Source organism: Nanorana parkeri, unplaced genomic scaffold (assembly GCF_000935625.1).
Source record: "Nanorana parkeri isolate BGI_ZX_2015 unplaced genomic scaffold, ASM93562v1 scaffold849, whole genome shotgun sequence".
Classification (NCBI taxonomy): domain Eukaryota; kingdom Metazoa; phylum Chordata; class Amphibia; order Anura; family Dicroglossidae; genus Nanorana; species Nanorana parkeri.
This window is the reverse complement of record NW_017307117.1, coordinates 605446-625789: the sequence shown is the minus strand read 5'-3', so window position 1 is coordinate 625789 and position 20344 is coordinate 605446. Positions and strand designations below refer to the sequence as shown.

Here is a 20344-nt window from a genome sequence, read left to right as displayed (position 1 = left end):
TCATTTCTCTGGACTGGTTTCCTGACAGTGACAACAGAGGACCATGCCTGTGTAATGGGTGTTGGCACAGCCGCTTGTGGACTCCATCAGGAGTGTGTGATAGGGTGACAACACAGGAGGGCAATTTTGAGACCGCTGTCACCTGATAACAGGAAGTACCTTACTACTTAGCAGGAATACCGTGCATCGTTTTAATAATAGCTGTAAATATAAAATGTTTGACATATATTGACGTATTAAAACTTACATGACATTAGCGATTGGATTTAGCAGGTTCTCTGTTGTCCAGTTGTCTCCCGTGTGGATGAAACCTTTTTTCCCGCTAGGTGGCGATCTAGCGAGTAGCTCACATACTGCACAGCTTATGTGTTTATGGTCGGTCTGTGAAAGGCCAAACAGCGGATTATGTGGGGCTGCGGAAAGCCAATCAGCGTGGGGCTGTGACAGGCCAATCAGCGTGGGGCTGTGACAGGCCAATCAGCGTGTAGCGTGGGGCTCCTGTAGGCCAATCTGCGTGCATAGTGAGGCTGTGGGCGGATGCCACAGGACGCTCAGGTGAAGGTTTGCACGCTGTTTATTTCCGGCTTCCTCGGGACGTTGTGTGAGTTGTATTGCAGACAGAGTATGGGGAATGGGCGCTGTTGCAGCTGTGTGAGGTCACTATGTGATGAGAGCCTGGCCTGCATAGAAGGCCGGCCAATGTAGATGATAATGTGTATCTAAGTCCTCATTCCTCCCTACAACCTCCCTGTCCATCCAACCTCTTAAAGGAATAGTCCTCTTTGTGCCACTAATAAATGCACACACATTAAAGGGTGATTCCACTTTCTCACCAAATGTGAAAATATAGTTAGCCCCACACATTTGCCCCTGCTAATCATACCTTTGCTTGAACCTCCAATTTCCCCTGCGGCAGCCAGTGCACAATCCATACACCACACTGCAACCCAGCACTGAGCATTTCAAATGATGCTTGCAAATGGGGAGCACTCACTGGTCAGTACCATCACCTGACGAATGGCAGGTGCTTCTTAGCAAGAAGCGCTTCTCATGGGTCTGGTGACCATGCTGACCAATGAGCGCTCACCATTTGCAAGCATTATTCAAAATAGACCATACACCGTCCGCTACGGGGGAGGGAATGGCGGTTTAAACAAGGGTGTGGGGAAAGGGGGCAGATTTGTGGGGGTCATTTCATTTTCTCACATTTGCTGAGACAGTGGAATGACCCTTTACTACAAGAAAAATAAATGTGCATTTATTGATTTTTGCAGCAGCGATCAGTGGATAGCTGGTGGAATGCTTTGGCTCCTGCAGACTCTGTACTGAGGTATGAACTTTCAGTTAAGGGCGGGAGGAAGAATGAATGGAATACAAGTGCAGTGATGTCATCACACTAGTACTCCATTGAGAATTACAAGTCTCTCTGCTGTGGTGGCTGATGACACGGACGTGGGGGTGGACCCCCCCCCCCCCGTCCTGTTTGGGTGGGCGGTGACACGGACGTGGGGGTGGGCCCCCCCCCCAATTGCATCACAGACACTCAGACCCGCACAGATGTTTGGTGTGCGTATGACAGTGTTTAATTGCATGTTGCCGCATCCTTCCATAGTGAAGACTAGGTTGCTGTGCGCAATTACATACAGCACCTGTCGCATCCGGTATCAAGTCTTTTTAGGTTCGTGCATGCCGTAGTGACGTGTACACCCATCTAAGGCCCCATTCACACTGCGCGATTCGCATTTTGCGCGATATCGCACAAATGCTTGCATTGAGCAAGCTAGAATCGCGGCAAAAGGGTCCTGCTGTAGCGACGCACGACCCGCGACAGCAGGACCCTTTGCCCCATTGCCAAGCATTGGAGAGCGATATCGCACGGTAAATAGCCGCAATATAACACAGGAATTACCACGCGATAAACCGCTCAGTGTGAACGAGGCCTGAATGAGCCCTGAGGATCTTTTTTTAGCACGTTTTTCCGTTCAGTGAAACGCGCGTTTCACTGGCAGTATGATTTTTTTTACATTTTCCTTTTTTTTCTCTATTTTTTTTTTTTCTTTCAAACTTCTTGCCGGTTCCGCCACCCTGCGACGCGGCCGCTCGCAAGGGACAGAACCTGGAAGTCGGCAGCCGCCGGAGGACACAGCGGGGATCGCGGACAAGGAATGTCCTATGCTGTATTCCCGAGTGTGGATCGGGGTTACCGCTTGGTTAACCCCAAGCCACACTCGGGAAAACCAATGGAAATGGGCGGAAAAACACCCCAAAGAAGCTCCTGTACTTGCTTGGGCGTAGGGCGTTTTTCAGTGCGTTTCCACGGGCTGAAATACGCCCAGGTGGGAACCATGCCCATAGGGAAGTATGGGATTTCACTGTTTGAGCGTTTTACAGCTCGTCGATCAGCGCTATAAAACGCCCAGGTGTGAACCCGGCCTTATTCAATACGTAGAGTTACATCACCATGTGTAGCAATGTTTCAGAACCCATCTGGTTCCTTCATCAGGCAAAGCAGTGATGAGCTCTGTTTTGCCTGATGAAGGAACTTGAACGTGAATTTGCAACATGTACTACTTTTCCGCGTTTGGCGTGTTTTCAGGGACCAAATGGAGACAAATGCAGGAAACAAAGTCCCGAAAACATGCGTCACCGATATGTCCATATGTGAATGGGGCCTCAAACGTCCCTAAAGCTCTGCTATGAAATATGTAGGTGGAGTTACTTATTATATAAAAGATTATTGTGTCTGATAATCTCAGTTTATATTTTCCTTAGACTCCATACCATGGACAGTAGAAGTTTCCCAAATCCGTATCCAGATTACAGTGGAGATGCATCATCTGCCTTCACTGCTACCGGGCAGGTGAGATCAGACTATTGGCATACTGACCAGTGGCTTTTATTTTACAGGTTTGACCAATAAGACTTTAAAGTGGATCGAAACCCAAAAACAAAAGTTGATTGCAGCTTAGCAGTCATTGGAAGAGGCGGCTGACTTTCTTTTTTTGTTTACTTGCCAATCCTGCAATTATTAATCCTGCACTTGTTTATGTCTACGCTTTTTTTCTCCACTGTACCTATGAAGGGAGCCATGATTGTCACACAGGCTGGCCTTCAAACATAAAAAAAAAGAAAAGGCTAGTTGCACTCCTTACCGGTATGACCCCGTGATCGGGGAGGGGTGCTTGGAATGACTGCGGATGGCGCCGCCAAATACAGATAATTGCAGAAACGTCACCAGCACACCAAATCCTTCTAGGATCAAAATTCGTAGATTTATTGCAAACTCATGTCAGTTACACAAGCGCTTTCCGGGCCACACAGGGTCCCTTCCTCAGCATTGCTATGCCTTTGCTATGGTCCCTTCATCAGCATTGCTATGCCTTTGCTGTGGTCCCTTCATCAGCATTGCTATGCCTTTGCTATGGTCCCTTCATCAGCATTGCTAAGCCTTTGCTATGGTCCCTTCATCAGCATTGCTATGCCTTTGCTATGGTCCCTTCATCAGCATTGCTATGGCTTTGCTATGGTCCCTTCATCAGCATTGCTATGCCTGGTGAAGGGACCCTGTGTGGCCCCGAAAGCGCTTGTGTAACTGACATGAGTTTGCAATAAATCTACGAATTTTGATTCTAGAAGGATTTGGTGTGCTGGTGACGTTTCTGAAATGATCTGGCCTTCAAACGTGTCTGAGATAGTGGATAACCCGGAAGATTCTTTCTATGTTTACCTGTTATGTAAGTGTGAAGAATCTCAATATAGGGCTGGCCGCTTCTGCACACCATAGGGCATTCACACTCACCTTTGGTAGTACAATGGGTCATTTACAATTGAAGCACCGCACTGCAATATTTAAGTCGGAATACAAGTATATTCCAATGATTGTTTGCAAAGCCAACACGTTTCAGGAGCTTTACCTCTATTCCCTTCATTAGGATTTTGATATACGTTTGCACAGCAGTCAGTCAGCAGCTGGTTTAAGCAGCCTGGTCTTGGACCAACATGTCTGCATTTATCTCCATTACATGGTGGATTGATGGGGCTAGTAGTTCATACAATACAAATAAGGTTCTATAAGGTGCTTTATTTTAAGCTCACAGGAAGTGGCATGGACACAGCGTTTGTGGCAAGATCAACATGTTTCTGCACTTGCTGAAAATGTGCTTGGTCTGAAAAGTGAAAACAAATGCAGCCACCACATCTAAGGACTGGTAAACTGCAATATATTACAGTTTTGTTTTTAGGTTTAGATGAGTCTTCTAATATTGCTGTGTATAGGTGTAATAGGGCCTGTGCTATGTGTGTTATGCCTCCTGTGCTATGTAGAAGTGTGTTTGAAGCCAATATGATGATGCATTTTCTGGATGGCTACAGTTGAGTTTTAGGTCTGGGAATGCTGTTTATAAACATGGAGGCTGAAAACCAGTTAGAACTTTACAAGAGCGCTATAACCTTTATCTAAGTAAGTGCTGGGGCAAAAATGTAAAGAAATGTATTTAAAATGTGTGAATCCTCCCACCCAAGGATGTTAGTGGGCCCCTAAAGCAGAACTCTGGGGAATAGAAAAATCCTCCTTTGCAGTGGGGCCCCCCCTGCACTGAAAGGGTCAAATGCTCTTTTATGCCTAGTATACCAGGAAACTTTTACCTAGTATACCAGGAAACTTAAACGTTTATGTTCCCCATATCTTGCTCCCTTGAAGCCTTCTGGTTCCATACGGCAGATGAAGGGGGGGGGGGGGGGGGGCTGGACCTGGCGGCACATATATATTTCTTACTAGGAGCTTTGTGTTTCAAATGAATGCTACAATCAAATGCCATCACATGGAATGTGTTTTGCATTTTATAGACCTGGCCCATTGTGAAGTCTAAAAGTGAACCTGTACTTGCTTTGGCAAGCTCTGGGAGCCAAGGAAGACATCAATGTATGCAGGCAGAGAGGGGTGAGGGATAGGTGGAGTTCTGTAGTCCATCAGGCAGGGCTGACAACACTGGTTGGGATTGCAGTGCAGCAAAGACACTATGTTGTCAGCTTAAAGAGAACTATGCGGTGAGTGATTTTTCACTCAATCTCATAGTTCGAGCCGACGTGTGACAATGAAGCTCTATAGATCGGGAAGTGAGTGATCACATACTGTCGCTCGCTCGCTTTCCGATCATCCCCCTGCAGGGAGCAGTGACTGTCAGTCACTGCTTCCTGCAGGGATTCTCAACCCCCCCTCCCCGCTCAGATCCTCCAGCGCTGAGTGGAGGAACGGACAGTGGAGGGGGCGGGTACAGCTGACTCTGCCTCTAGATAGGTAGTGCCAGCTGCCACTCACGCGACTGGGTGGATCGGGACAGCATCCCGTCCCAGCTGCTGGCGGTCTCAGTATACTGCAAGCTGTAGCTTGCGATATACTGAGCTTTGGGTCACGGGAGGACACTATTATATGTCCTCCCGTGTCCCTAAAGAGAACTATAGGGAAAAACACTTATCCCATACTCTCTTATAAAGCCTATAGGAGGACAGATGTGGACCCAGGAGGGGTCTGGAACTATCTGGGAAGAAGAAGCAGAAGAATAACATGGGCCTCAGGAATGAGTCTGGTGTCTCTTCCAGGGAGGTTCTCAGTAATGTCCTCCCTGGGAGGACAGCATTGTCGGGATCCGTCCCAGGTGCGGCGCTCTCAGTATGTAGCGAGCTGTAGGTCGCTTTACACTGAGCTTTGGGTCACGGGAGGAGGTTAGTATATATCCTCCTGTGACCCTTAAGAGAACTAGGGGATAAAAAGGTTACCCCATAGTTCTCTTTTAAAGATGAACTTTACCCATATCTTCACAATATCAACAAAGGCACCTCAGGAGTGTGGACATTTTTATTAAAAACTACTTGTTCAAGGAGTTAAGTGTGGGCCTAATCTTCTACTCCCTTTATGACAATCTACTTGTCATGATACAAAAAATACTTCTACCAAAGAGAACCAGGAAGTAGAAAACAAGAAATTGTAAGTAAAATGAAAACATGTTTAACTATTGAATGTAAGATGATGTCATATAAAGATTAGGATGAGAGCACACTAGATTTCTGGCAAATCTATTAGCATTTTAAAGGGATAAAACCTTGTAATACGTGCATGTATTGCAGAGATGTACTAAATGTGTGGTTGGGGGGGGGGATGCCCTAACGTACACTTTAAATGAACTTACTTGTTGCTATGTCATGCATGGGCAAAACTTGAAAATGTTGTGTGTTCAATTTGTGTTTGATAATTTGACCTTTCACTAACAATGACCTTTTCCTTATAGCTGACTCCTGACTTTGTAAATCAATTGAACAGTAAAATCAGAGAACTTCTCCAACTCATGGAAAAGGGCCTAAGATCTGCAGATCCGAGAGACTTCACTGTGTACACAGGCTGGTCAGGTAAAATCTAAATCAGGACATGCACGGGCGTAGAAAGAGAAGTGCCACTTTGTTCTTAAGAGTACCAATGGCTTCTACTCAGGTCCTGTGTGTCTTTGGTTTTCTTGTGATTTCATAACCCAGCTTATTGTTTTACTGGATGAGAGCATATCCAAGACTGGGATGGGCAGAAGTAGCAAGGATGGTTAAGGGCTTGTTCACACCACTTCCAGTGCATTCCAGCACGATTAGATGCTGGAACGTACTGGATCACATTCTGGCCGGCTCCCTGCGTTCTGGGGAGGGAGGGGGCATGGTCCCACTTAGGTAGGCTCCTTCTGCTGTCAATCACCCTTTAGGGAGAAGAGGAGGGGCGTGGCCTGCCACAGGACTGTGTGTGTCTATGGACGCACACAGCAACTGCAGCAACACGCACGGGTGACTCCATAGTAGACTCTAAGCTGATGGCGGAACCCGTGCAGGGGATGAGCGCTGTGGGGACTCACTAGAGAACGAAGAATAGAATAGAAGAAAAAGAACAGATGGTTTATAAGAAGGTGGGCCTCCTAGATGGAAAAAAAAAAAAAAACATAAGCTTTAATATCACTTTAAGGTGAGTATAACCTTTTTTTTTTCTTTTCGACCCATGGCAAAAACCAGCAGTTAACCCTTGGAGAGCGGGGGTAACTCCACTTCAAGGGTTAATAACATTTCTGCCTGGAGTTCTTCTTTAAATACAGGCCAGCTGACATGTGAAGCAGTTTGTGGCCTGTACAGAGCCCCTTATAAAGATGGGCAACCACATGTGAGCAAAGCACAACTTACATTTACAAACTGCATTTTATAGCAATAGAAGTATAACAAAAAACAAATGAAAGTTCAAATCCAATAATACTAAAGCAGAGTTCTCAGATTAAGTTGTGCCGCTAATGTGAAGGATGTAATAAAAGGGGTTGGGGCAGTCATAGTACATAGGGTAGGCACTTAGGTGGAAGATTTGCTTTCCTTTATCATATGCTTATTTCGTTTTTTAGCAAAAGAATATGACTAGAACTAGTTCACTCCAGTCATTCATTTAATGGTGTCTTTGTCTTTTCCAGGAATCGCCTTACTGTATTTTCACCTCTCTGAGGTGTATGGGGATCCATCATACTTGCAGAAAGCAAAGGAATATGCCACCAAAAGCTTACGTGGCTTGAACAAACGAGATGTCACTTTCCTTTGTGGGGATGCTGGACCCTGCGCGGTGGCATCTGTTATTTTCCATAGACTGGGATCTGCTCAAGAGGCGGATGATTGTGTTAACAGGTAAGTTATCTAGATCTGTCTTGGCAAATAGGTCTCTCTAAAACTGACCATACATTGTGCAATCTACTTTAGATTTACCTGACTTATGTAATATTTATTGTAGCCAATAAAACAGGCTCTTGCATTTAAAGGATATTGTACAATGATATTATATAGTCCATGGTCAGCCTCAAGGTACTTATAGACTTTGATCAAGTGACTTAACAAAACAGATTTCATCGCTGTTATTAGCGTCTTTACCTGGCCAGCTGCTTGCTGCGGGCTCCCTGATCTGCAACAAATTTGCCTTTTTGTGATGGCCGGATTTGAGCAATGCAAACATGTAACATCCTTGCAAAACATCTGTGATGTGAGAACACTGGAAGTGAGCAGAGCATACGAGTACTGATACTAACATTGCATAATTGTATTTGTTTTCTCAGTACATCGATATCTGATGGCCTCAGATATGCTGGATTGTCAATACGTGGGCTGATTTTGGTAGACTAGATGTTAAAAGAGAATTATGAGGAGAGTGAAATACACACATCCCTATAGTTAGAGCCAAGGTGTGACACTGCAGCTGTCATGCGTCGGCTCTATTGATCTAGAACTGAGCATTCAAATACAGCTGATCACTCAGTTCCTGGCCTCCCTGCAGTCACCGCTCCCCGCAAGCATTTTCCCTCTTTGTTCCTCCAGCGTTGACTAGAGGGACAGACAGGGACAGACAGGCGGGCACAGCTGGCTCTAGAGAGGCAGAGCCAGCTGTCGATCAGGCAGCAGCGTCGGGATCGTTCCCGGCTGCAGCATGGATCTGCGCTGTCAGCATATATCGTGCAATAGCCCGCTGTATGCTGAGTTTTGGGTCACAGGAGGATCTGCTTTGGAAGGGCTGCTTCCAATGGCTGCCCAATGTCTTCTTTCTCCATCATCTTGTTGAAGTAGGCGAGTAGGGCGTATTAATCACTAGGGGGCGCTGCAGAATCGTCGCAGTGAGAGCAATCCTTTTAGGGCCATCAATCACTGATAACACTAAACTGATGAGCGGTAAAAGCTTTTAATGCGTCGCCTATGGCCAATTTTGGGTAATGTAGTTTTTTTGCGCACATTGCACAGTTTCGCGCGCATGCACAATTTTAAGGCTTGGTGGCCTGGATGGGAAGGGGGTTTAACACCCCGGATGTCAACTGGTTAAATTGACTCTTCTCCCTGTTATCTTGCTGATTCACAGCAGATCTGTAGGGGCTGCACTGATCACCTTCTCCAATGCACTGACAGGGTAATTAGCCTTCTATTTAATTTCAAACACTACTGCATGCATTCCTTTATTTTCAGTGCAGTGTGGTATGATACGGTGCAACCGCATCGCACTGCAGTGTGGTTGTAGAACTGAATGAAATGTCTTTTTTTTTTTTTTTAAGTCCGTGGTGCGTGCTTCAAAATTGACTTCCCCTGTGAACAAAAAATGTGAATCATGAAATCACAACACACACAAAAAAAAAAGTGCACAAGGGTGCTGGGGTACCCCTTCGAAGAGGAAGGGCCTCGAAATTCCTGAAACCCCCGGGGCGCAAGTCCCCTGACAGGGGCAAGGAGACTCTGCCGTTGGACCCCGATCCTCAAGGTCCTACCGAAGTTGGACCCTCAAGTACTAGGCAAGGGGGCTCTTCCCCCCAGGTGGGGGGAGGGAGAGAAACCTGTAAAGGCCACGGAACCTCCCCGCTATCATCAGGACGGGCCCCGAGGGTACCCGCACCCTCTATCAATCTGTGGAATCAAACGTGCAGTCATGCATAAAAAAGTGCTTAAATAAATAGATGCCAGTGCACAAATCTGGCAGGCCATCCGGCCAAGGTATAAAAATTGCCCCGGGCTAGCAAGAAGGCCTGCCCAAGAGGCGTGGTGCAGAATAAGCATTGGGTGCCGTGTCCTAGTCTAGGTGAATCACAGTGGGGTCCCAAGTGATTCTCCGGCAAGCCTGGGATGCCACCCCCAGAGGGTACAGCACCGCGGGCCTCTGTGCTACCCTGAGCCCTCCGACCAGACCAGAAGCGCAGCACCCGTCCCCATCAGGAGGCATTAGTGCCGTGGAAGCTCCTCCCTCTTCCAAAAAAGAGCCGCCTCAACTTTCACTTCAGAGAGTACTAAGCAATCGTCCGCCCCAGGACAGTGCATGCTGTTCCCCTCTGAAAACTGATAAGAACAGATCTTATACTTGATCTTAGCCAAATGGCAGAGAAGTTGAATGAAATGCCATGTGACAAGTAAACAGTGCGATACGCTGGCATTGGTGCATCTGCACTGTTTCTCTGACCGTGCACCGGCGGCCATACATTTAGCACAGCTTGCTGTGTGAATTGACCCGTACTTTGTATATTTGAAGAAACCTTTCTTCATAGAAACATTAGCAGTGGCCACTGTTCACCTTCCTCTGAAAATGCTGTTTACCTGGCTGTTTTCTTGGCTTTGAGTCACTGCTTTGGGAGACATATGCATATCAGGAACTTAAGAATAAAACTGAAAAACCTTATACATATTTGTTCCAGGGCAGTAAGAAAAGATACCAAATGTCACTTCAAGTTATTTTACAAGAATCATTAGAGCAGCGATGTTGGCAGTGCTGCAGATGGGTGAGACCCCTGGTTTCTCATCTGCAACTGTTCTAGAGGAACAGTAGTTATTGCTAAAGGTGACCATGATTTTATGTGATGCTGTAAACACAACTTCACCTAGGGGACGATCACGACACATATCCCCACTATGGTCATGAGCTGGAAGATGTCACCTCCCACAACTAGAGATTCAGGGCTGTCCTCTGACTTATCTCAAAGATACCTTCTAGTTCTTGTCTTAAACTACAGAATAATTAGCCTTTATGTTGCTGAGATCTGAGTGGGAGTGGTTAAATAGTTTAGGAAGAGACACAAGGCAGGGCTGACACCACTCAATCCACAAAAAAAAGCTGTGTGTTGTCAACCCACAACAGGGCTTAGGGGCTGGGGGCATTTTTGGCTGATCAACACCTATTTTTCTGTACTTGCAGAGTCTTAAAATTAGACAAATTGTGTGGAAATGTGGATGTATTGCAAAGGTATATACTGCATATTTGTTTTGACTCATATGGCATACTCTTTAAAAATGTAAAAAATAGACATACATAGTGCTTACTTTCTTTTTCACGTTGCTTCAGAATAACAAGGCTTTATTTAATGATATTTTTCAGTGCTTTGTAGGAGGTGCACTTTAACCAAATGTTTTGCTATCTGCAGAGTCCTGCAGATGCATCCAACTGTGATGAAACAAGACTCCCGGCTCCCAGATGAACTTCTCTATGGCCGTATGGGCTACCTTTATGCTTTGTTGTTCATCAACAAGCATTTTGGGGATGGAAAGATTCCTTTCCGATCTATCCAAGAGGTAAGACCCAGTTTTATGTTATAAACAACAGTTTAGTATGCAAGATTTGTACATTACATTGCTTTATAGTAGCAGTCCCCTAACTACAGGATGCTGGTTGCTGTAAACTGACCCCTTCAATGGAAGACCAAGGGCTTTCTCATTGCATGTCAGAGGGAGGGAACTGTTGATTGCAGAGTGGCAGCAGGCACCAATCACCGGAAAGCAGAGCATTCAATGTCACGGCATCAGTGGTCATAGAGGGAAATGGTGCCCCATCATTGGTGATAGTGGGAGTCATATAGTGCCCATCATTGGTGATTAGTGGCAGGTATATAGTGCCCATCATTGGTGATTAGTGGGAGGTATATAGTGCCCATCATTGGTGATTAGTGGGAGTCATATAGTGCCCATCATTGGTGATTAGTGGGAGTCATATAGTGCCCATCATTGGTGATTAGTGGGAGGTATAAAGTGCCCATCATTGGTGATTAATGGAGGTATATGGTGCCCTTCATTGGTGATTAGTGGGAGGTATATAGTGCCTATCATTGGTGATTAGTGAGAGGTATATAGTGCCCATCATTGGTGATGAGTGGGAGGTATATAGTGCCCATCATTGGTGATGAGTGGGAGGTATATAGTGCCCATCATTGGTGATTAGTGGGAAGTATATAGTGCCCATCATTGGTGATGAGTGGAAAGTATATAGTGCCAATCATTGGTGATTAGTGGGAGGTATATAGTGCCCATCATTGGTGATTAGTGGGAAGTATATAGTGCCCATCATTGGTGATTAGTGGGAAGTATATAGTGCCCATCATTGGTGATTAGTGGGAGGTATATAGTGGCATTTACCTTGTCATTTTTGGGGGTTTTAAAATGAGAATGTGCCCACTTACCTGAGTCCGGTGTTTTTCTTCCTTGTGCTCACGCTTGTCCCCAAACCTCCCCCACACTTTGCAGGTGTCTCCTTCAGCTAGCCGGTTGCTGAAGTAGAGATCCGTGCGGGCTTGCTCCCGGCTGTGTCCGCACACACGTGCGGCAAGCCAAGCCGCTCATCTCCTCCAAACAGATTGGCTGATGGCAGAAGGAGCCAATCACTTCTCTGCCCTCAGTACCCGGATATATTCTAGTGTTACACAAATTGGAAATGGGACTACGCTCTTTACTTGGCAGCAGATCTGTTTGACTAATATCTCTGAACTTATTATATGTACTTCATTTCTCAGATTATAATTAAGATTTCTGTTGTTTTTCCAGGTCTGTGACATTGTGATAAAATCTGGTGAAAACATGGCAGCTCAAAAACAAATACAGAATCAGAGCCCATTAATGTATGAATGGTACGGAGAACACTATGTTGGGCCAGCCCATGGCCTGGCCGGAATTTACTACTACTTAATGCAGGTGGGTAGTTTGTACAATTCCATGATATGCCATTATTCCCATGTATTTTACATGCTAGGAGCCCCCTCTCTGAAGGACGATGCAGAGTGTTAATATATCGAAAAACATGAGAAAAAACCTTGTCTTCAGGATTCAGTGAACTGGCACAGCTCCTCCGGTGGTGCTCTTAATCCTTTAGGTTCCAAGGATACATTGTGGCTATTACCACCCTTAGATGGGCAGTAATATACAATATGAAATACGACATGGCAATCAAGGATTTGAAAGAAACTCACACGAGCATGTTTTTTTGCTTGGTCTCTGTGTTAAATGTAAAAGTGATCAATGAAAGGTTCACCCCTTCCCCAATTTCTAATGGTCACAGCAATTAGATATTAGGCTGGACATTCCACTAAGCAGTCTATGGGGACAGTGGATGATCCAGCCTGCCAGCAACCATCAAAAGCTGAAACATCAGTGTTTGGTTTTGGTAACCTTTATCATGTACAAACATGATACAGTTAAGATTTGACATATAATGAAACAAATTCTCACACACGTACACAGAGGTTAACATAATTGAAAACTGCAATGACAATGACATTTCCAGATATTTCAACACCCTCCATATTAGTAAATGAGGCCACCTATACCATTATGGGTGGCATAACTGGAAAAGTCAAGTTGAGCATATCGGCATAACAATGGCTGCCTTTGTTTCTGGATCTACTGTTCAGTCTATTTCCAATGGGGGGAAATTATAAAAACTGAAGCAGACAAAATCTGGAGCAGTTGTCCATGGCAACCAATCAGCTTCTCTCTTCATTTTGTTCAGTTAAGATATGAAAATGAAAGAGAGAGGCTGATTGGTTGCCATGCACCGCTGCTCTAGATTTTGTCTGCTCCAGTTTTGATAAATTCCCTTCAATGTATTTAGCCTTTACTTAGGCACATTTTTTCAGCCACAAATTTGTGTTTTCCAGGTCTGTGACAGGTTCGCTTTAAATACCCCAACTATTAAAACCTCGGACAAACCTTCCTTGTATCACATATCTGATTCCACAGAAAGTTCCAATCACAGGCACTGAGACATTTCCCGATCTCTGCAGCTGCGGACCGAGAACATGTCTCAGTACCTGTGATTGGCGCTGCGCACGGTCAGCTTCCTGGCGAGCTCAGCACGTGGAGCTGCGAACACACCCGAGCCCATCACTAATCCTGATACGGGAGGTGCATACATGCAAAACCATACAATGCTTTAAACTTGAAAAATAGTTTTGGTTTTGTATATAGGCCACGTACATTTAATATGAACAGCTCAAGTTGGAGCAAACATTTTATATTTAAAAGGGGGTGTCCCATTTATTGATACCACCATTGACTATGGAAAGATCCTTACCTCCCTACTCTCACCAAGCAAATCATAGTGGCATTCTGATGATTACTGGATTGCTCAAAGGGCTAAAGACCAACTACAGAAATATAATTGTTCCCTCACAGATCCAGTGTTTCAGTAGGTGGAGTTATGAGGGAAATCTTTCATTTGTTGTTCTGTCGCAAGAAATCCTGGATCCTGCAGGACGTGTGGGGGATACCTCTTTGTAGTAACATTTCCACTTTTCATAGTTTATGATTCTAATTGCAAACATGACAAAACAATATATCTTTTTTTCTTTTCAGGCTGCATGTAATGTAAGCAGTGATAAGGTGCAGAGCCTTGTCCATCCCAGTGTAGACTATGTCAACCAACTGAAGTTCTCATCTGGAAACTATCCTCCATGCATTGGAGACAAGAGAGACCTGCTAGTGCACTGGTGTCATGGTGCCCCTGGCGTTATTTATATGTTGATTCAGGCATATAAGGTGTGTACACAAGTTTCATTTTTGTGTATATACTGTAGTTATTCTGAACTCATGCATGTATAAGAGTGCTAGAACTCAGGCTTCCATATGCAAAGACACGTTATTACAGTGTCCTATAACAAAAATGTTAGTGCCAGTGTCTTTAGCTGTGCTATTAGATTTACACTTCTGAGCACATATTAAATTATGGTGGCATTTTGTTGTGCTGATGTCCCACAGTGACACATTGTGTGGTGACCAGTGCTGAGACCTACACCACCACCTCGCGCAACTTTGGGCAGCATATGAATTGTATTACCTCCCCTGTTCATACATTTTCCAAAGCAGCTGTGTGGTCAGCTCTACTTCCTCTTCCTAGCTAGAAACAGCTGAAACCGTTCCAGAAGGAGCCTCCCTGGGGACAATTTTTAGAAAGCCTCAAATGGAAGCACTTTTGTAGGTCCGTATGCCATACGTCCTTGGCAGCGAAAGGGTTAACCGCATGAAGGCCGGGGTGCTAAACCCCCTTCCTGTCCAGGCCATTTTTCAGTATTCAGCGCTGCAGTTTATTTATTTACTATATAAAGAAATGAGTACTGAAATTTTTTTTAAAATAAAACCCGTTTTTTTTCTACGTTATGTTATAAAACATTTATTATTACCCAATTTTTTGGAAAAATATAAAAGACGGGGTCACGTCGGGTAAATAGATATCAAACAAGTCAAGGCTTAAAATTGCATGTGCCCATTAAATCGCAAAAAAACTACCATACACAAAATTTCCCATAGGTGAGGCTTTAAAAACTTTTACTGCACATCAGTTTAGTGTTAACTGTTATTGATGGCACTAGAATTATTGCTCACGCTCTGAAGTACGTGATGATATGTAACGTGTGGTGCAATTGCCATTTTGGCACGTTGGTGCACCCAACGCGTGTTTGCGTTTGTGTGTATGTGGGGGCCAAGGGACTTTTTTGTGGGCGGGGACTTTGTTTTGTGGGCGGGGGACTTTTTTTTTTTTTTACACTTTATTGCTAAAGCCCCCTATGTGATAGCAGAGATACAGTGACAGGTCCTCTCTATGGAGACTTCCAGGATCTATTAGACCCCTACTGCCACCTATGGACCCCCAAAGAAGCCGATGAACCAGAGATCTGCTTCACCAGCTTCTTCTCCGGCTACAGCAGCCAGAGAAATTGCACACTGAAACCGGAAGTAATGTAATTGACATCACTTCCACTTTTAGTGATCGGAGATCAGCCACTGGATTGAAGTGAACAGAACCACTGTGCACGGGGGACAGCGGAGCCCAGGATAGCCAGCGGCAGAGGGAGGGGATCAGGTGGCTCTATACCCACCCAAACAATTTTATGTAGGAGCTGTTACTGGCTGTAACCAATGTTCACAGTGTCCTGCTCCTGTGCTCCGCATTGAAGGAGGAGCCGCCCATCCGTTTATATACAAAAGACGGATGGACGGTGGCTAAAGCAGAAAAGCCAAAACTTTCTTTTTTAGCTTTTAGCTAGTATAAGTAGTATTTTTTTTTTTTGGCAATCTGTGCCCCATTGGGGATATTTCTCTTTACTTCCATTCCAATATCTGCGACAGCAAGTGAGAGGAAATCTATCCAGAGAGCGGGAAATCCTTAGTGGCTGACAAGGTCGCCAGAACCCCATCCCTATTTCCCATCACTTCCTGTTCTGCTGACAACCCAAAATTTGTGATTTTTCTTTCACTTTCAGTGATGACGGTAACCAGGACATATAGGTGGGGTGTCTTTCCCTAACTAAGATACAGAATGCTTTTTTATTGTCTATTTCCTATCCACTCTATCCAAAGCTAAGAAAAAGTTTTAGCTTTAGTTACACGTTAACATATTTATGGGATCAGAAATTCTACTTATTGTTTTTATGAACTGCTGTGTTCTCTGAAGGAGACCTTGTTCTTGAGTAAGAGAAAAGGAATACAAATAGGATATGTGACTTTTATCTGGGTCTTGGGTCTTCTCCACATAAAAGGCTATGTCTGCCCATTTGGGAGCATAGTGTATGGACCCAGTAGGCTCTTATTCTCCATAAGTTGTAATTTGTGCTTTTTCTTTGTAGATTTTTCAAGATGAGCGGTACCTGTCAGCTGCGGCACAGTGCACTGATATCTCCTGGCATCGAGGCTTACTGAAGAAGGGTTACGGAATATGCCATGGAGCAGCTGGGAATGCTTATTGTTTTCTTGCAATGTACAACCAGACACATGATCTGAAGTACTTGTACCGAGCATGCAAGGTATTTGTTTCATCTAGGTTGTGTACAGTGCATTAAGGTGTAATGGTTTTGTCACTGTATGCCAAAGATTTGTGGGTGGGTGTGAAGATTGAACCTGAATGCAGACGCTCACACATGAAAGGATATCTGTTGAAATATATTGTAATTGTTTAAACTGTTTTTATGCAAATTCATTTGTGTGTTTAAGGATCCAAAACTACATTTCAGCCAGTGGCTTGCATTATTCCCTGACGTTCTTCCCCTTGCCCCAAACTTAGTCTGCTTTTGTAGCAAATGAAGTCTTACTCTTCCTGCTGCATTTTTCTTAATGTAAAACAATTTGGAAGAGTGAGAGGTCCCATGAGATCTGTATTCAAAACTGCAAGATGGAGCTAAAGGATGCTTTAAAGTGAATCTGTACTTTGCCCATACTGGACAACATGACAGGTTCACATTACACGGGAGACTTCAAGCATACTTTTCTTGCTTCCCTGTGCTATCCATTGGTTTAAAGGATATACTCCATGTTTCCCAGATGCATACACTGTGCTATACATTTTATACTCCACACTGCTTGGCTTTATACACTGTATTGTATCTTACATACTCTACAGTGCAAAACTGCATTTATTTTGCTGCATTGATCCATACTGCTCAGCTGAATACTCTGTGCTGTATATTATTAACTCCACACTGCTGAGCTGTATACCCTATGCTGTATGGACTTCAAACACTGCTCATCTGTAAGTCCTGTGCTGTGCTGTAAGTGCTAAGCTATATGCACTGTGCTGTACATTACATACTCCACTATAATTAGCTGTATACAGTATATTGTTCAATATACACTATACTGTGCACTATTTTGTACTATTTAGCTGTATCCACTGCTGTACGTAATACATTCCCTTCTGCTCAGCTTTTGGCCTCATTCACACAGGGCGTCTGTGCGGCGTGCACGCCCGTAATGGGCAGATCCCGGGAAGGACAGGTGCTGCGTGTGATTGCGCACAGTAGCCAGTTCTTCCCTATGGGAGGATGCGGCGGTACGCTGTCCCACCCCAACTGCACATCCGTGAAGGTACGGGTGTCTGCACTTGGACGCAGACAGGATGCTTTACACACCTGTACCCGCACGGATGACAGCATACAGCTGCGTCCTCCCATAGGGAAGAACAGGCTGCTGAGCGCAATCACACGCAGCACCTGTCTCTCCTGGGATCGGCCCATTACGGACGTGTACGCTGCATAGATGCCCCATGTGAATGAGGCCTAAAGCTGAGCAGAGGGGAACGGATTATGTACAGCAGTGGATACAGCTAAGCAGTGCAGTATAGTGTATATTGTACAATATACTGTATACAGCACAGTATTTTGGAGTATGTCATGTACGCCCCATCTGAATGAGGCATATTACTCTGAACTGCATTCTATGACTGATGCTGCTCCACTGTCTAGCCCAGGGGTGCCCATAAGGTCGATCGCGTTCTACCAGTCGATCGTGTAGCGATCACTGGTAGATCGCCATGTCCTGTCCTCCCGCCGCTTCTCTGGATCCCCGCTGGGGAGAGAAGAAGTGAAGGAACCGGCCGCGGGGGCTCTGAATGCAGGTGTTTTTTCGTTGGTAGATCTCAATGAGCTCGTCATTTGAAAAGTAGATCTCCAGATGAAAAATAGTGGGCGTCCCTGGTCTAGCCTATCTGATACATTATAGATGCTGCTACTGCACTATCATGGTCCTGTATGCACCAGGGGTTACTTGAGTCTTATAATAATTTTATAATAACAGTTTATAGTTGGCTAATAATTATGTAAAGCAAATATCAGTAAATAATTTAGGTACAGTATTTGCAGTAGTTATACATAGTTACATAGTATAGTTACATAGTTACATAGTATTTGAGGTTGAATAAAGACATTAGTCTGGGGTTCTTTTTACTATCTGCGGCGATATGCTTTTCACACTCAGTTGTAGCTGCCTGGATTTCTATTTTGCAATTTTTGTTACATTCTTTGTAGTTAAGGAACGCCAATGCCGTCCCTTCCGTCTTATATTTTATAAATGTCGCTCTCTTGTCCTTGACGTGTTGTTTTACAGTTTTATTAAACCATATAGGTTTAGTCTTTGATCTTTTATTTTTGCTCCCTAAAGGTATACACTTTGAAGTAGCAGTATGTAGTGTGTTTTCAAAACAATCCCACATCTGGTCTGTGTTTAGGTTTTGAAATAAGTTTTCCCATTTTAATTCCCCCACTAGGTTGCGCAGCTTATCAAAGTTGGCCCTTCTGAAGTTTAGGGTTCTAGTCCTTCCAGTACACTTCCCTTTTCTGTGTTCAATATTAAAAGTAATCACATTGTGATCACTATTACCCAATGACTCCCCAATTACAATATCCTCGATTAACTCTGCATTATTAGTGACAATTAGATCTAAGATGGCATTTTTTCTGGTAGGAGTCTCCACCATCTGGTCCATGAAGTTGTCGCGCAACATGTTATAAACTGTTTAGAAATGTAAATCTATTAGCAGATATAACTATCTTTCCCATCTAATCTGATTCAGTTCTCTGTTTCCATACTGACCTGTAATTATCTTTTGCTAGTTTGCAGAATGGTGTTTGGATTATGGTGAACATGGCTGCAGGACTCCAGACACACCATTTTCACTATTTGAAGGTAAGATGTAGTGATCACGATCAAATGTACGGCCTGCAATTTCTGTGTGAATAAAGAACAAAAGTAAAAAAAACAAACAAATTTTCCACATGGAATCTGTGTAGTGAAGCTGTAGGTGAGATGCTGTAGATTTTCCTCCTGCACAGAAAGTATGACGTTCAGATTGCTGATCAAGAAGAATAAGTATGTTTTTCTTTCTTTTATCTACAGGGATGGCCGGCACAATTTATTTTCTAGCAGACTTGCTGGATCCTACAAAAGCCAAGTTCCCTGCATTCGAGATATAAATGCTCCTATCTTCTGCTCAGTGCAGTACTGGAAACAAGGGATTGTGCTGCTGCTTCTGTTGCTTTCTTGATACCCTCAGAAGGGGCAGTTGATGACTCTAAGCTTGCTTTGCTTGCTTCATCATAGATGTCACGTGTGGCTGTATTACACTGGATACACTGTTTAGCTAAAAGACTTTGTACATATACCGTATGTATAAAGTACACACCGGAATTACATCTTTTCCCTATAGTGTAGTATGAAAGCTGCCGTACCTTGCACACCTACAGTAGCACTGTCAGTCTGTCTGAAAATTCAGAGGTGTTAAAATCAGGAACGCGCTGAAAAACGCCCTACGCCCAAAGAAGTACAGGAGCTTCTTTGGGGCGTTTTGCCGCGCGTTTCCATTGGTATTCCCGAGTGTGGATCGGGGTTAACAAAGCGGTAACCCCGAGCCACACTCGGGAATACAGTATACAGGTCTTACCTTGTCCGCGATCCCCGCTCTGTCCTCCGGCGGCTGTCGACTTCCGGGTTCCGTCCCTTCTGAGCGGCCGCATCGTAGGGGGGCGGAGCCGGCGGGAAGTTTGAAAGTGAAAAAAAAATCATACCGCCAGTGAAACGCATTTTTCACTGAACGGAAAAACGTGCTGAAAAATTAGCCGAAAAAATACGCTCAGGTGTGAACCCAGTCTCAGTTGCATCATGGCAACTGAGTGTTTTTTCCTAATTCAGATTGGCTACATAGAGCTAAGATTTAAATCCCTGTATATGTGGATGTCATGACGGCACCAAAACAATAAGCTTATTTTTATACTTGAATGTAGCGTCTCAATAATAATGG

The 20344-nt window shown here is 44.4% G+C and overlaps 1 protein-coding gene across 2 annotated transcripts; it reads left to right on the top strand.

The window, feature by feature from the left end:
* The first annotated feature begins 540 nt into the window (after positions 1 to 540).
* On the top strand, positions 541 to 19760 carry LANCL1 (LanC like 1). Of its 2 annotated transcripts, none has more exons than XM_018565458.1 (10): positions 541 to 555; positions 2773 to 2860; positions 6285 to 6402; positions 7482 to 7689; positions 10941 to 11088; positions 12331 to 12477; positions 14137 to 14319; positions 16404 to 16580; positions 19161 to 19233; positions 19444 to 19760. In XM_018565458.1, exons 2-10 carry the CDS (start codon positions 2783 to 2785, stop codon positions 19518 to 19520), a joined length of 1209 nt encoding a protein of 402 aa, XP_018420960.1. In that variant the 5' UTR covers positions 541 to 555; positions 2773 to 2782; the 3' UTR covers positions 19521 to 19760. The 2 variants fall into 2 exon arrangements, with proteins under 2 accessions (XP_018420960.1, XP_018420959.1); XM_018565457.1 differs by having other exon boundaries at positions 545 to 561.
* Positions 19761 to 20344: the final 584 nt, after the last annotated feature.

Coding starts and splice junctions, on each gene's coding strand:
- LANCL1 (XM_018565458.1), top strand. CDS start 2,783: ATGGACAGTAGAAGTTTCCCAAATCCGTATCCAGATTACAGTGGAGAT. Junction 2,861..6,284: donor CCTTCACTGCTACCGGGCAG/GTGAGATCAGAC, acceptor TTTTCCTTATAG/CTGACTCCTGACTTTGTAAA. Junction 7,690..10,940: donor GCGGATGATTGTGTTAACAG/GTAAGTTATCTA, acceptor TGCTATCTGCAG/AGTCCTGCAGATGCATCCAA.